Consider the following 16,619-nt stretch of genomic DNA (forward strand, 5'->3'; position numbering starts at 1 on the left):
AACTTGAGGGCTGATATAATGGGGAGGGGATCTCCACAACGACGACGAGACAAGAGCAAAGCAAAGGACAACCACAGCCAGCAACCAACTTCCCCTACACACAGGGTGTGTGGGTGTGTGTGCCTGATGCCGCAACACACAAACACATCACAGCATGTGTGCTTGTGTGTACTGACCAGTCAGCCCACCATCTTCCCCCCCCAAATCCCACACCCCCCTTCATAGAGAACAGGGCACAAAGCACCACCCCCAACCCCCCCACTTCCAACACAACACCACCATACACAGAGCAGGTACCATACAAACGACATTCCAGAAATTAGGAGGAAAAAAAAAGGGAGAAATAAGTTCATTAAGTGATTAAAAAAAAAAACGTTTTTAAACAATACGTAACAGAAACTGTACAACACAAATCTACAATTGTTTTGAGCACAAATATCATACAGAAGGAAGGGAGAGAGGGAGATAGGGGGAGAGAGAGAGAGAGGCAGAGAGAGAGAGAGAGAGAGAGAAAAAAAAAGCACAACAACAAAAAAACAAAAAAAAAAAACAAAAAAACAAAAAACAACACCAGGCTGTGCCAAATTGCTTGTAGTAGTAGTCGTAGAAGGATGTCTGGGGGGGTTGGGGGTAAGAGGAAGGGAGGAAGGAAGGAAGGAAGGACAAACGGCGGTGGGCGTGTTCCACAGGCAGGCCAGTCACGCCTGACACGCCCCCACCCCTCTCCCCTTGCTGCTGCTACAGGGCCGCAGCCATCGGGGTCAGGTGAGGTGGTGGGGTGTGGCGGGGAGGGGGTTGGGGGTGAAGGGGGGTGGGGTGGGGTGGGTGGCTCAGGTGGTGGTGATGAGAGGCCTTGCCAGGGGAGAGAGAGAGAAAAAAAAAAAAAAAAAAAAAAAAAAAAAAAGTGGGGAAAGCGGCCCCCATACCCACACCCCCTCCTCCCTGGACCACACAAGAAGTAGTAGAAGAGGGAGAGGGAGGGGATGGGGAGGGAAAGAAGGATCAGGAGAGAGAGAGAGAAGAGAAGAGCGAGAGCGAGAGAGAGGTGACCCCCCCACCCCCTCCCCCTCCAAAAGCTCCCCCCACCCCCTTTACCCTCCCGGTTTTTTTTTCTTTTTTTTTGTCAGCCAAAAAGGGCCCCCGCCCCCCGCCACCAAGCACACCCGACTGCTATCAATCCACACTGAATGCATGTATGTGAGGGTCAAGGACACTTGTCACAAAGTTGACGATGAATTGCGGAGGAAATATGCTGCTGCTGCCGTGGTGGGCTGGCCCAGCTCACACCAGGTTGTACTCCTTCAGGTTCAGTTGCAGGATGGTGTCTTTCACTGCTGCGAAGACAAAGCGGATGTTCTCCGTGTCTGCAACACACACACAAACAGCAAACAATGCACACCGTCATCAGCTGCGCCCGCTCGATGTCCACGCTCAAGTTGTCGATGTATGTATGGACACGCCCCGTTAAGATTCACACGACCTCAGTGTTTGCAACAAACGACACACACAAATATACATTGTACACAAAATATACATCCGTCTATGCCCATGCAAAATGGCGTCCACCCTTGTTCATTAATGTATGTATGCATCTCAGAGGTTCACAAGCTGTCCGGTCTAGAAGAAAACAACCATTGCTTCACACGTTTGCTTCGGCACACACATTTACCTACACCGCACAACAGCTAAATGGTTACAGCCTTGTCTGAGGGTCTGGAGTTCAACACAGGTGCCAGCACCTGGTGGATTAACGTTGGGAGATTTTTCACACTTCCTGGGTCAGCATACGTGCAGATCTGCTGGAGCCGCAACTCCTCTTGTACGCAAACAAAAGGATCAAATACGCACTCTGGAGATCCCGTAATCCAAGCCAGTGTTTGGTGTGTTAGGGGAACACAAGCATACCCAGCATGTACATCCCTGAAAACAAGAGTAAGGCTTCCGAAATGGCAGGAGTAAGAATAATCATACACATAAAAAGCCCCCTCCAAGACCTTGAAATGAGTTGACGTATTAGCTGCAGCTCATAAATGTAGAAAGCAAATCAACAATACTCGTACGTTTATTTGTGGTTCCTCAATGCATTCATAAGTCATGAAGACTCTGATGTTCTCCATTATCTTAAAAATAAATGGAAAAAAAAACCCAACAACAGACAGCAATGACAACTTTTTGTAAAAAACAACAACAAATAAAATAAACAGCTCACATATCCAAATATATCCCAGCATTCACCTATCAATATGTACATCATGAAGGTTTGATCCTCTGAACACAGTGTATACACATATATTCACTGATGGCTGACAAAACTCCACAAAGCGCATGACACACCCACCCCCTAACAACAGTGGAACCAGTCCTGTCTGAACTCTTTCCTTCTTTCTTTCTTTCTTTCTTTTTCTAAACATGGTTGTCTTTTCATCCTGTTCATTATCTCACTTGATTTGTGAAACCAACAGTCTAACACCTCTTACTGACATTTGTGGACTGATATATATATACAAGATGGAACATCCCACAACATGCGGGCAGCATTCAATGAGTTGAGCATCAACAGAAATGTCAAAACCATCCCTTTAGTTGCCAGAATTATTTCTCATGCTAACATTGCTGTCTGCATGTGCACTTTGGTGGTACTTTCAGCACAGACAGCATCTGTCATGGTGCATTTCCTTTGCAAAATTCTCACTTTTTTTTTCTATGCTGTCAACTGCCTTCACGAGTTGAAAGATAGCATTTTTTTTTTTTTTTTTAAACCTGTAAACATTTGTTGGTCTTGATGATCACTGAATGATCCACAACTGTCAGCACATCATTTCTATCATAAATTTTCTCCCTTGTACTTTCAAACGACTGCAGACACAACAAGTACAGAACTTCCATCTTCTTCCACCACCACCCTCCCCTTTTCCTCCTTCCACTTTTTCTATGCCCAACTTTGTTATTTCAAAAACCATATTATACGACAACTGCATTCCTTGTAAACCACACACACATAGAACTTGACTGACATAACTGTCACCACATTATCTCCCTTGACACACATTTGTCACACACACACTGACATTATCTCCCTTCACACATGCACAATGCCTTTCCATCAACCCTCTGCTACATGCTGATCAATTTGGCTTCCAGCCCACATGACTGCACAAGACCACATCATGAATGAATCCTCTACAAACTCAGGTTATTCATGCACATTGTTACACGTCTGTCTGAGTGTGTATGTGAGCGTGCCTGAGACCTGACTGAATGACACAGGAAACGAATGATGAGCGCCCAGCGGCAGCCGTCAGTCATCTCTACCCAGGTAGGCAGACTGTAGTGCAAATGACCCCCTGTTTGTAAAGCTCTTAGAGCTTGGTCTCCGAATGAGGAAAGGCGCTATATAAGTATCTGTATCAATCAATTGATCAACGTGCAAACTAAGATTACACTGAAACACTCCGAAGCACAGGGTATGAAAAACATCACAGGAATACTGTGGCTGGTCATTTTGTTGCTGCTGCTGTCATTACATAGTCTTTTAAAAAAAATCATTTATTTACCCTTTATAATATATAAACAATAACAACAACAAAAACAACAACAAACAAACAAACAAAAAACGTGACAGAGCTGAGTATAATGGATCAATCAATAGTTTTCTCCAGAACTATGTCAAGAAAAATGTAAACTTACCACTGACTGGTTCTGGTCAAAGAAACAAACTCTGATAATCATGTGACACAACACTACAAACTCTTGTGTAAATCTCTTGGTATAAATCTTCTCTTGTTATTATCCAAAGAAAAGCCAGGGTTTCCACAGATGCGACCAAACGAAATGCAAAACACATTTTCAAGACCAGACTGAAAGTTTTCCATACCGAACTGGAAATGGTTCTCATTTTCACAAGATTTTTTTTCTCCAGACTGAAATGACTGTACAAACCCTATTTAACTATCTCTATCATACCATTTTTAATCACTGCTTGATTTCTACTACTTATGTGTAGCATTTGAGCATCTGAAGCTCAGTGTAGTATGCTCTACTCAAGCATAGCAGTTGGCAGGTCTGCAAGCACAAAAATGGAACATGAAAGATAAAATAAATAAATAAATAAATAAATAAACAAACATACATACATAAATCGCAATAAACAATTTCAGATCATCAGCCTATGTCTAAAAGCCCCAAAATTTCCAATGCACGTAATTTTCATGACAGAGAGTAAGAAATGACAAGAGTCTGAAGTGTATAAAACTGGCAACACCAACTTTGCTCCGCTCAGGGCTTCTATGGTTTCCACACACACACACACTAGGGCAGGCGGGAGACAGAACAGAACAGAACAACCGGCACAATTCCTTTACCTGTAGCACAGGTGAAGTGGGAATAGATGATCTTGTCCGGGTCTGGATTCAACTCCACAAACATTTTCAGGATGAACTCTCTGGCAGCCGTTGCATCCTTTTTGTCACCTGCAAGCCACAAACAAGTCCGGCACTGATTCACAACGGTCACCTTCCTGCATTCCACCCCCCTGCCATGGCCGTCTCAAGGCTGGCAAACCCATGGCATACATGCCTCCCCCAAATCTGACAGGTATGGAGGTCTTATTCTTCTTCTTCTGTGTTCGTGGGCTGCAACTCCCACGTTCACTCATATGTGGCGAGTGGGCTTTTACGTGTATGACTGTTTTTAACCCGCCATGTAGGCAGCCATACTCCGCTTTCGGGGTTGTGCATGCTCGGTATGTTCTTGTTTCCATAACCCACCGAACGCTGACATGGATTACAGGATCTTTAACGTGCATATTTGATCTTCTGCTTGTGTATACACACGAAGGGGGTTCAGGCACTAGCAGGTCTGCGCATAAGTTGACCTGGGAGATCGGAAAAATCTTCACCCTTTACCCACCAGGCGCCGTCACTGTGATTCGAACCCGGGACCCTCAGATTGAAAGTCCAACGCTTTAACCACTCGGCTATTGCGCCCGTCTAGGTATTGAGGTCAAATGGCTGAGTGCAGGAATCTTGCCGGCTTCCCGAGTGTGATCCCCTGCACCTGGTTAGTCAAGGGTGGAGATGTTTCCGATCTCTCCCAGGTCAACATATCTGCAATCCTGTTAGTGCCTGAACCCCCTTCGTGTGTAAACACACAGAGATCAAATACATATGTTAAAGATCCTGTTATCCATGTCAGTGTTCGGTAGGTTATAGAAACAAGAACATACCTAGCATGCTCACCCCCGAAACGGAGTATGGCTGCCTCCACGGCGTGGTAAAAAAAAAAAAACGGCCAAGCACGTAAAATGTTACATGTCTGTATAAGTGAGCCCAACAGCAGTTGTCTGTCAGCTCTACCCAGGTAGGCAGCCTGCTGTGCAAATGACTAAGTGTTTGTAAAGCTCTTTGAGCGTGGTCTCTGACCGAGGATAGGCACTATATAAGTATACATATCATTATCAAATTCTTTATCATCAGTAGCCAATGAAATAAAGAAGGAAGAAACAGAAATTTTTCAAGAATTTTCAGAAACACTACATCCTGTTTAATTCAACATGACAACAACAATCATCAGAGCCACCATGACTGCGGGAGAATTCACACAGGCAGAGTGCACAAACTGGGTTTGACCATTTCTGTCCTTGTGATCACTGTTTGCTGTATCCTTTCCAGAAGACTTGGCAGTGTCACTTTTTTTCTTTTCTTCTCCGCCAGGGTTTCCTCTCAATCTCAGACTCAGACTCACACATTCACTTCTTACAGTTTGCTGTCTTTTCAGTATTCATTTTTTTCTTTTCTTTTTTCCCCCCCAAGTTTTCAGGTCTTCTGTAACTGATTACAGACTTATGCACACGCACACAGCCTGATTACAGACTCACACATTCACTTGTAACAGTTCGTTGTCTTTTAAGTTGACTGCACTTTTTTCTTAAGTCTTCAGCTCTTCCGTAACCAGTTATGGACTTGTGCTCATGCACATACTGTTCGATTACAACTTTTCACCCCCTTAAAGGTCAATACACCAGTGAAAAAAGAAGAAGAAAAAAAGGAGCCATATCAAGAACAAAAAAACATAAGCCACAAAGTACACTCATACTCATGCACATATTAACCTTGGACATGCCTCTGCCACTGACCGTTCTGTCTTACAGAGGATCAAAAATAAATCAACTAATATAGCAATACATAACGACAACAAGAAAAATTTTCGACGGGCACCTCACATGTCCCTGGCACAAAAAAGAATGCAATGAAGTAAGAGTGCCCAATTTTTAAGTCCTGAAAAAGACAAAAAAACAAAACAAAAAAGTTCTAGACTTTCAGAAAAAACAAAAAAAGGTGAATGGACCTGTAAGGCAGAAAACAGGTAAGTAAGAGAAGACAGAAAGAAAATGTTTTAAAAAGCCAGAAAAGAGCCACAGAAAAGAGGAACATTTTTAACAGAGAACTTCCAAAAGATGGGGATAGTATTTGTACTGAACGAGTGCCCCCCCGCGAGTATTCTATCAGTCTGACTTGAACAAAGGATTCACAAGCGTGCCAGGTGAGACTTGTGTTCATGACTCTCATAAACCATTCTGTAAAGTGCCAGGTATTTTAACTGTGTGACCCCAGTGTCTTAAAACATTACTGTCCAAGAACTGACCAAGGAAAAAGTAGTGAACAACTGAAGCTAACAATTACTGTCAACCAACCAATGTAACAAACAACAACAACAAAAAAAACAACAACCCATATACATTTCAGGCCAAAAGTGGACAGAATAAGACAACTTATCTAACAATATCAAGAAAGATTTCCCATAAGAAAAAAACAAAAAACAAAAACGGTCCACTTACCATCAAACTCCGGGAAATAGTCTACTAGATGAGAGTGGAGTATCTTCTCCTCCAGCAAGTCCTTCTTGTTGAGGAACAGGATGACTGACGAGTTCTGGAACCAGGGGTAGGTGATGATTGTTCTGAACAAGGCTTTGGACTCCTCCATACGGTTCTGAAACACACACACACAGTACAGTTAATATGCAGTCTATCAACAAGCTTCAAGGCAAAGGCTTTTTCCCTTCTGCTCCTTTTTTTTTTTTTAGTGTTTTTTTTTCTTGTTTTTTTTTTTTTTGTTTCAACATCTTGAATTAAACAGCTGCACTGTAGTTTCTGTGGACCAGCCCCACAACAGCTGAATGTGCTAACAAAGCTGTACTTCATGTCATCAAAAAACATGCTCAGTCCCTTTGAAAACACTGGCTAACAAAGGGAGAGGCTAAAGCCAACAAGCTGAAAGCACCAAGCGAGAGTTCAACTGATTGAGAAAGTGGAAATGAATGTGTCCACTGCAGTTAAAAAATATCTTAACTTGATTCAAAGGAAGCCACCGGGTGTAACAGATAAATCAGTATCTGGGTAGAAAGTGTTTAAAGCAGGAAGTGAGGATCACTTGATCCACTGTGGAGTGGTGGCCTAGAGGTAACGCGTCAGCCTAGGAAGCGAGAGAATCTGAGTGCGCTGGTTCGAATCACGGCTCAGTCGCCGATATTTTCTCCCCCTCCACTAGACCTTGAGTGGTGGTCTGGACGCTAGTCATTCGGATGAGACGATAAACCGAGGTCCCGTGTGCAGCATGCACTTAGCACATGTAAGAGAACCCACGACAACAAAAGGGTTGTTTCTGGCAAAATTCTGTACAAAAATCCACTGCGATAGGAAAAACAAATCGAACTGCACGCAGGAAAAAATACAAAAAAATGGGTGGCGCTGCAGTGTAGCGACGTGCTCTCCCTGGGGAGAGCAGCCCAAATTTCACACAGAGAAATCTGTTGTGATAAAAAGAAATACAAATAAAACAAAATGTTCATCGAGTGAGTGGACCTAGACCTCTCCTCTTCACTACCGTGTGATGTGTGTATAAAATTGCTCTTACTGTACTGTGTACTGTTATCACTTTTTTTTGGGGCATAACAGATTTCCCTTTGAGAAATCCAAGCTGCTCCCTTCGGGGACAGCACATTGCAACAGCACAGCACCATCTGTTTTAGTAAAACTCACTCACTAACTCCCCATTTTGTTTTTCATGTTTGTTTCATGTACTTGTTTATTACCAACAAAAAAGATAATGTTTCAATGAACAGATACAATCACAGAATACCCAACAAGATTATTTTTGAGACAACCACCTAGTCTTCTCACACTTTGTCCCTCCATTTCTCTGACCACAGACTATGTCGCACTTGTGTATTGTATGTTTGTGATTTCTGATGACATCAAGACATCTGACTGACAAGATACACTGACCATGTCATGATCTTATTTCTGTTTCAACCCTGAAATGGCCCCTTGCAGCTAGACTGAGCTACTGCCATTAAACACATACCCCCTACTTTGGAAAGAAAAAAGAAATTTCATGTTCTAATGGCAATTCAGTTTGCTACTGTAATCGTGCTGCTTTATAAAGCCGTGCAGATTTAGATCTGGATACAAAGAATAGATCGTCTGCATTGGAAAACCAAGTGAGAGCATGGCATTAATCCACGTCTCGGAATCCAGCTTTTCGTTCTCACTCCCGGACTCTCTCTGTCAGACACACATACACAAAAAGCAATGTGTGAAACTGAGAGAGAGGGAGGAAGGAGAGGAAGAGGAAATAAACAGGAGGAAAGATGAGCGATAGCGAATGAAGGAGACAGAGACAGAGGAGACTTTAGCACAAAAACCTATTACACATTTGAACAATTTCCTTTTGATACCAGCAGTTTAAAGAGACATCTTGTGCCTAAACACTCAGCCAGTACTGTGTGTGGTGAAACAAAGAAAGGGGAAGGATTACAACAAAGGGTTAAGTACCCCAAAAAAACACCCATCCCCAAATCCAGGGTGAAATCTGTGCCTGGTGGGGGGGTAGGTGCTTGCAAGGTGGTTTACAGTATAAGCAACATGATTTGATGTGAATGATTTCCAGTTCTTAAAACTACCGACACTATTCACAGCCAGAGTAACTGATGGGGGAAAAGAAAGCGGTGCTCACCTCATTGTCCGACTCCACCAAGACTTGATCGTATTCACTTAAGGCGACTAGAAACATGATGGATGTGACGTTTTCAAAACAGTGAATCCACTTCCTTCGCTCAGACCTCTGACCTCCAACGTCCACCATCCTGCAACACACATACACAAACTGCCATCCTTTCCACACAAGGAGAAAAAAATAAAAGAAAGAAAGAAAGAAAAAAAGAAAAACAAACCTGCATCCCTGCTTTGGCATAAAATGAACATCACTGAATTTACTGCATCACACAAACACAGAGGATATGCACTCGTTCAAATCAAAGCTATCTACACACATACCGACAGCGAAACACAGCGTAAATATAGACTAACTAGCCAAAGACTAAATGCACATTATGTGTACAAGATTCGATCCTTTACAACACTTCTTTATGACAAGCCTCTCAATTTTGATTTTTAATTTACTAATACTATTTTTAAATCATTCAGATGTGGTGTAGCGTATATGGATTTGCCCGAACGCAGTGACGCCTCCTTGAGCTACTGAAACTGAAATCATTCACTTAACTACATTGTTTAATATCTAAACAAGTCGTTCCTTGAACGTTTCCCATGACAAGCCATTTCCCAACCAATATTTTTCCACTCTAATTATTCACTTGACAATGCTGTTGAATATCTTTACAGACTTGGATGTTTACCATGAGGAAATGCCCTACCTTCTGAAACCTTTTATTAGAGCTGTGAACTATATGTGCTAAACATCACAGCCACAGCAAACAAGTCTGTGACTTCCGTGAAGGCAAAGGCAAGGGCAACATGTCCCTAACCCCCTCCTACTCCCTCCTATCTTCAACTGGGAACAGCAATCCAGCAATACAAACAGCAGTTTGCAATACAATTCATTGAATGGAAGGGTGAAGTTCATATCTATGGCTATTTGGCTTTCTCAAGCAGACAATGAGATATTAAAAAGATCACACAAATTCATTATCATCTTTAAACAAAGTGTCATCTATTATGTAAAGTCAAATGACAAATCTTTTTTTTTTCCAGGTCAAAAATAAAGGAGTCCTAAAACTTCACAAGGATTCAAATTGAAAACAGTAAAATTTGGTTAACTTTGAGTCATGGTTAGCCATGTTTCTGCAAACAGTAAATGAAACAACTGGTACATTTTAACAAGCCCAAAAACAAGTAGTGTTACCCTGCGTAAGACAAAGGCACAAACCACTGTTGTTTTCCTCAACCAGAATGGTTGTTTCCATACATGGGGGGGGGGAGACAGACAAAGAAGAAGATTGAGGCCTTAGGAACAGACTGCTCTACTGTACTGTATCATATTGTACTGCTTTTTGTCACAGCATATTTCCCCAGGGGTAATTCAAGCTGCTCTCCTTGGAGAGAATGCGTCACTACACAGCAGCGCCACCAGTTTTTCTTTCTCTTTTTTTTTCTTCTGGCTGCGAAAAATGGATTTTTCAACAGCTTTTTGCCAAGGACAACTCTTCTGTTGCTGCAGATACTTTAACGTAAGTGCATGCTGTACACAGGAACTCGTTTTATCATCTCATCCATACGAAAAGCAGCCAGACAACCACTCGAACGTCAAGCGGTGGGAGGGTGGAGAGTGGGGTGGTGGTGGCGTTAAAATATCCTGGTCCGTAAATGGGACACTAACCTGCGAGTAGTACATACAGTATAGTAAGTTGCGTTGTACCATTGTTCTTATTGCCCCCCCCCCCCCCTCCCCCCAGTTCCTCTATCGATTCCCTTAAGATGGGGGAGGCGATAAGAACAGTGGCCCAACATGATACTACTACTCCTGTAGACGTTTTGATCCTAGTAGGGCGCATAACAAGGCCACTGCTCTACATGATAGGTCAACAGGCAGCCTTGAGGAAAGCCCTAAGATGCGAAGACTCACAGCGTACATGCAACAAGTACTCAGATCAACAACGCAGGGCCTTGAGCAGGGTACATAGGGAGAGGGGATGGGAGGCGCTGTGGGAGTGGGGTGGGGTTTGGTGTGGTGCCCCTACCTGAAGATGCTGCTGTCCAGATCAAAGGGGTACTACCCACCTGAAGATGCTGCTGTCCAGATCAAAGGGGTACTACTCACCTGAAGATGCTGCTGTCCAGATCAAAGGGGTACTACTCACCTGAAGATGCTGCTGTCCAGATCAAAGGGGTACTACTCACCTGAAGATGATGCTGTCCAGATCAAAGGGGTACTCAATGATGCCTGTAGTGGGCACTCTCACTCGCAGGATGTCCTGTAATGTGGGCAGGTAGTTGTTCTCTGAGATCCGGTCCACGCTGTCTAAGTAGCTGCACACACACACACACAAAGAAAACCCTGTTTGTACACACACACACACTTTTCTCTCCCAACACTGATCACCTGTCTTGTCCACTGTGTCTCCTCTTCCGTGTCTTCGTCCTTGCATCTCTCTTCCTTATCTCCCCACTCCCCTTATCACACCTACCTCCACCATTTTCCCACTCCTCCCCTCCATCTCTCCAACAACACTTTTACAGTTTCCTCCATTCATTAAAAAATCAATTGTGATTTCTTAATTTTTACTTTCATTTTTTTTTTTTTTTTAACCATGTCTTCATGTGGTTTTTAAGGCTTTTCAATAGAATTTTTTTAAATTTAGTAAACAACTACAGAGCACTACAGGGACAATTTACTTGCAAGGATATTTCTATTTCTTAACAAAATAAAGAAGAAAAACAAACAAACACACTGAAGCCTTGAAAAAAAAGAAAGAAAGAAAGAAAAGACACATTCTTACTGCACAAATTTACTCAAGTGTCTGTGTCTGATAATGCCATGCACACTTTTGTCTCCACAGTCTGCTCTCTTCCCTAACCTGAAACACCCCCAACCTTCCTCTATCCACACAAGGTAAACCAAGGTTACTATATGGCAGCAGAAAGAAACTTTTATCAATGTTTCATTTCTCAGCTGTATAAGCTGATGTGCTGCTTACCTACAACCCCAACCCCGTTCCCTCCCCCCCCCCCCGCCTCCCTCCCCACACACACACACAAAGGAAAAATCGACAACTGGCATTTCAACCAACATGCTCCTAAACCTGTCAGGGTAACCCACTGATAAACATGTGCAAAGTGTACATTCCATGCCAGCCAGGGACTGGTGCAGAAGCACCTACCACAGTGCTCTGGCAATCATGCCATCAGTGCAGCTGCACCCATCATGGCATTCTGACCAGCTTGCAACACAAACAGCATCTAAACAGCACACAGAGCTAAATTATACAGAGAAAAAAATGTGCCACAAAAATGTTTCAATATCATCATCATCAATATTATCATTAATCTTTACATCAGTGGTCAAAGCTGAAATGCCGTTTACAACACACAAAAAGGTGAAAGAACATACTGGCATTTCAACCAACACCCTCCTAAGCCAGTCTGGATAATCTATAGCTAAAACACTGAGCAAAAAAGAGCAACATCCCCTGTACATTATAAACCATAAACTTGTTGCTGCTTTATGTTTCACATAAGGACATATGTTCTCTATGCTTCAGAAGTTCCAACTGAAGATTTTCTTCACAAGTCCCAATTACCAAAGATGTGCTCAAACTAAACCACTGCGACTCACTATTTGGCAGAGTCTGTGAGCTGGTACTCGCGGCGCCGGTCATAGCACTCCTGGATACCAGGGTCCTCCCATAATGTGCGAATGGCGTCCACATACTGTTTCTCAAATGTAGTCACTGTCTCATAGTCCACTTGTTTGATCATGTTGCCATTTTCCTGCAACACACACACACACACACTCACCAATGTCAAACAGGCCCCACAAAAAATAATGTCATAACAATACAAAACAAAACTCATAACACGTAATAAAGAAACCTTAGCAGACACGACAGAACAGCAATGGTTAACACTTAGTACCCCCCCAGTACTGATATAACTGTAAAATCTGGTTGATTCCCTTGGACTGAGTACTATTTCTGTACTACAGTGGGCAAATTTAGTTCCATTTTTTTTAATCAACTGCATCTTCATTCAGTGCTGTTAGCTTGTTGGCTTAAGACTGTGTTATTGGTGTTTTCAAGGGGATTCAGCATGTTTCTGATGATAATGATGTGTGTGTACAAAGTATGGCTCTGACAGTGCACTCAGCTGAAACTGCAGTGCATCTGAACTGATGGGAGTACAAAGTGATAATGCATGCACGCCCCCCACCGAATGATGCTCCCTGGACACCAGGTACTTCATGCATCCTGTGCATCAGGTCCCATCGCCTTGAACAGCCACTGGGACAGTGAATTCATATCCATTGTGTCTAAGTCTCTGCACCAGGAGGCAGGCCCCGAACTTCTACTTCCACTGTCCAAACCGTTTCCAAATGAAGTCAGGAACCCATTCACAACTGGGAAAAGTGATGAAAATCTGAATAAAGTGCTTTCCCAAGAACACAACATAGATTCAACAATTTGCTGCACTGCTGATGAAAGAGATCAATGGATATCCTGCTATCAATGTTCATCACTTAAATTTTTATTTATTTTTAAAAATTTTTTTACCATTGCTCAATTTTCATCACACCAAAAAAACCAACAACAAACAAACAAAAAATTATGGCACTGAATTTGAAGATCTCTGTTGAATGGTACTGGTCAAGTGTTTTCTTTAACTTTTACTAAAACTACAAGTTTTTTTTTCCAAACCCCGAAAGGCAAAACAGATTTTCCTTAGACTTTTCCAGCCTTGGGAGTGGTGCTCTCATTCCCCCCCCCCCCTGACTTTTCCAGACTGTACATGGACAGAATGGACCATGAGCAACACCCTGATCCAATTTGGATCCACATGCAACATTTTGTGTTTAAAGTTGGTCAGCGTCTGCCCAGTTCAACACGCAATACAAGAGTCAACGTTGTCCTTGTCAAAGTCAGCACAGGCAAGAGGTCAGCAATGTCCCAAGATGTTTTAAGAAAATTCTCAATTTCACATATATATATATTCCAATGCGGACACATATCTTTGTATTATTTAAGAGACTTGAAAATGCTGAATCACAGGTGGTCCACTCTGTGAAGTATGCTCCATAGCAATAGCAGGGGGAGGAAAAAGGCATAAAGAGAATGTCAGAAAACAGGCTGCCAATTGTCACTACATCTGCACCAGATATACTGTACATGTGACAGCCACTCTAACCACTGTTGCAGGATCTGACAAAATCTAACCCATCATCTGTCAAACGACAAAGCCGATGAGATGTCTTGGCGAGGTTAGTCCCACATGGGTGGCTCAACATCCTGATTTTAATCAATTCATTTCAACGTGTTTTGAGCTCAACCCATCACACCGGCCATTCCAGGGCAGAAAAGATATAAAAAACAAAACCATTCTGTAGGAAACTTACAAGATTATACTGTATTATGAACAAAATAATAACATCAAAACAAAAAAGACTGATTAAAAAAAACAAAAAACTCTTGGTTTACCTCAAGTTCAAGAACTGTGAAATGGTTTCCATCATGCATGGAAGCCTTTATGAAGCCAGCACTGAGCGGGAACATCAGTCTAGTATCATGCAAACCTCAGCAGAGATAAGACTTTGCAGTGAGGGCTTCTCACAAGGCACGCGACATGGGAGTTTCCTTGCCTTACAGATGGCAGAAATGAAAGTGTAAGGAGTGACTCCTATGCTGCTCAGAACAGGACAACAAATAAAGATAACCTTGTGCTTGACACCGCTCAGCAGAGCTTACATTCACCTTGTTACCAAAGAAACAGTCTTCATCACTAACCATCTGAAGCCTAGCAATGAACTTCAAAACCACTCTTTCACTTCAGTTCAAGGCCGCTAGACAAATATATGTATGCATACCGACACCTTCAGAATAAAAAACTAGAATCTGATGTTAACAGAGTTTATGGTGTATATTATTTTACCTGCCGTTTTAAAGAGAGATGAGCCCATCTGCCTGTTAGTAAATCTAAAATCTACCTTTGTTTTTATAAGTTCAGTGCCTGGCATGACAGAATATGCTTTCACTATACTAGTATTGTATTGTTTTGTATTACTTTTTCTGTCATTATAGATTTCTCCATCAGCATATACGTGCGGTTGAGCACACTAATGGTCATTTAAATGCTTCACCACAAAATCAATGGTTCATTAAAAAAAATAATAAATAATAATGGGGCATGAAAAATCCCCATTTCAGCCTCCCCCCCAAAGGCAGTCAAGGCCTCCGCGCCCCTTTCCTCATCACACAACGTGTATTTCATTTTAATGTTGTCTATCGCACGCCAGCTTTTGTATACACACACCTGTGGAACAGTTTAAATGAGTGTGTGAATGAATGAATGAATGAATGAGTGTGTGTGTGTGTGTGTGTGTGTGTGTGTGTGTGTGTGTGTGTGTGTGTGTGTGTGTGTGTGTGTGTGTGTGTGTGTGTTTCTTGGTGCTGTTGATGTGTTTTCTTGGTGCTGTTGATGCGTTGTTGACCGCTGCAAAAGAAATGTTTCCTGTTCAAGTATGTATGCATGCATGTGAGCAATTACGCACTATTCTGGATCAGGAAAAAATTACTCCGAAACAGTAAAAAAAAAAAAAAAAAAAAAATTTACATACACACACACTAACAGACACACACAAAAAAGCATGGCATACACACAAATCAGTCAAAACGTATGCACACACACACAAACTGTGAAGCACTGCACACACACACACACACACACAAAAGCATCACATACAGTATACACACACACAGGCAAACATGCACCTGTTCCTAAACTCCTCGCTTGCACATACTAATTGTATACACCCACACACCACAGGATATGTGATGCACAGCCCATTCTGAACTGCAAAATAAGTGGTCAGATAGATGTCAGGAAACAACTGTGATAAAATGGAGTAAGCAGTAGATGTTCTGGGGAAGTCCTTTTTCACAGTAAACCACTGTGTCCACAACAGCCACAATTTTTTTGTTTGTTCTTTTTTCCGGAGTTTGTAACTGCAGTAACCATTATTCTGCAGGGGAATGAGAGAGACCTACAGAAAGCCAAAAGGCTTTTGGTCTGACCGACTTTCTTAAAAAAAAAAAAAACCCATTAAGTCAAGTGTCCGACTGGCTGCCACATTGATGGGTCACTTCAAATATGTATACACGTGTCACTGACCAATGACTGGCTACAACCCTAAACCCTAATCTACGTGAAATTTGGGCTGAGAGGGGCTTCGCTGAAGTGCAGCGCCACCATTTTTATTTCTGTCTGCAAGTGGATTCTTCTACAGAATTTTGCCAGGGACATCCCCTTTGTTGCTGTGGGATCTTTTATGTGTGCTAAGTGCATGCTGCACACAGGCAGACCTCGTTTAATCGTCTTATCCGAATGACTGGCCTCCAGACCACCACTCAAATGTCTTGTGGAGGGGAAGAAAATTCTGACAAAAAACAGACAAGAGTAGGATTCAGTCCTGTGCCTTCAGATCCTCTCAATTCCAAGGTGGACGCGTTACCACCAGGCCATCATCATGCCTTCAAACTGCCACGACTGACAATGGCAACTGGAAAGGTACTCACGGTGCTGGAACTCCCTTTCTTCAATCCTGCTTGGCTGA

General features: G+C 42.5%; 1 protein-coding gene across 1 annotated transcript in view; it reads right to left on the minus strand.

The window, feature by feature from the left end:
* Nucleotides 1-1,213: 1,213 nt before the first annotated feature.
* LOC143277883 (guanine nucleotide-binding protein G(q) subunit alpha) overlaps nt 1,214-16,619 on the minus strand; it is a 28,272-nt gene continuing 12,866 nt past the window's right edge. The window contains exons 3-8 of the mRNA XM_076582833.1: nt 12,633-12,787; nt 11,198-11,326; nt 9,015-9,144; nt 6,836-6,989; nt 4,362-4,469; nt 1,214-1,364 (exon numbers count right to left, since the gene is read on the minus strand). Of these exons, the coding sequence (XP_076438948.1) occupies nt 1,282-1,364; nt 4,362-4,469; nt 6,836-6,989; nt 9,015-9,144; nt 11,198-11,326; nt 12,633-12,787 (759 nt within the window). The 3' untranslated portion in view covers nt 1,214-1,281. The remainder of the gene's footprint in view (nt 1,365-4,361; nt 4,470-6,835; nt 6,990-9,014; nt 9,145-11,197; nt 11,327-12,632; nt 12,788-16,619) is intronic.

This window comes from Babylonia areolata, chromosome 35, assembly GCF_041734735.1.
Source record: "Babylonia areolata isolate BAREFJ2019XMU chromosome 35, ASM4173473v1, whole genome shotgun sequence".
Classification (NCBI taxonomy): Eukaryota; Metazoa; Mollusca; class Gastropoda; order Neogastropoda; family Buccinidae; genus Babylonia; species Babylonia areolata.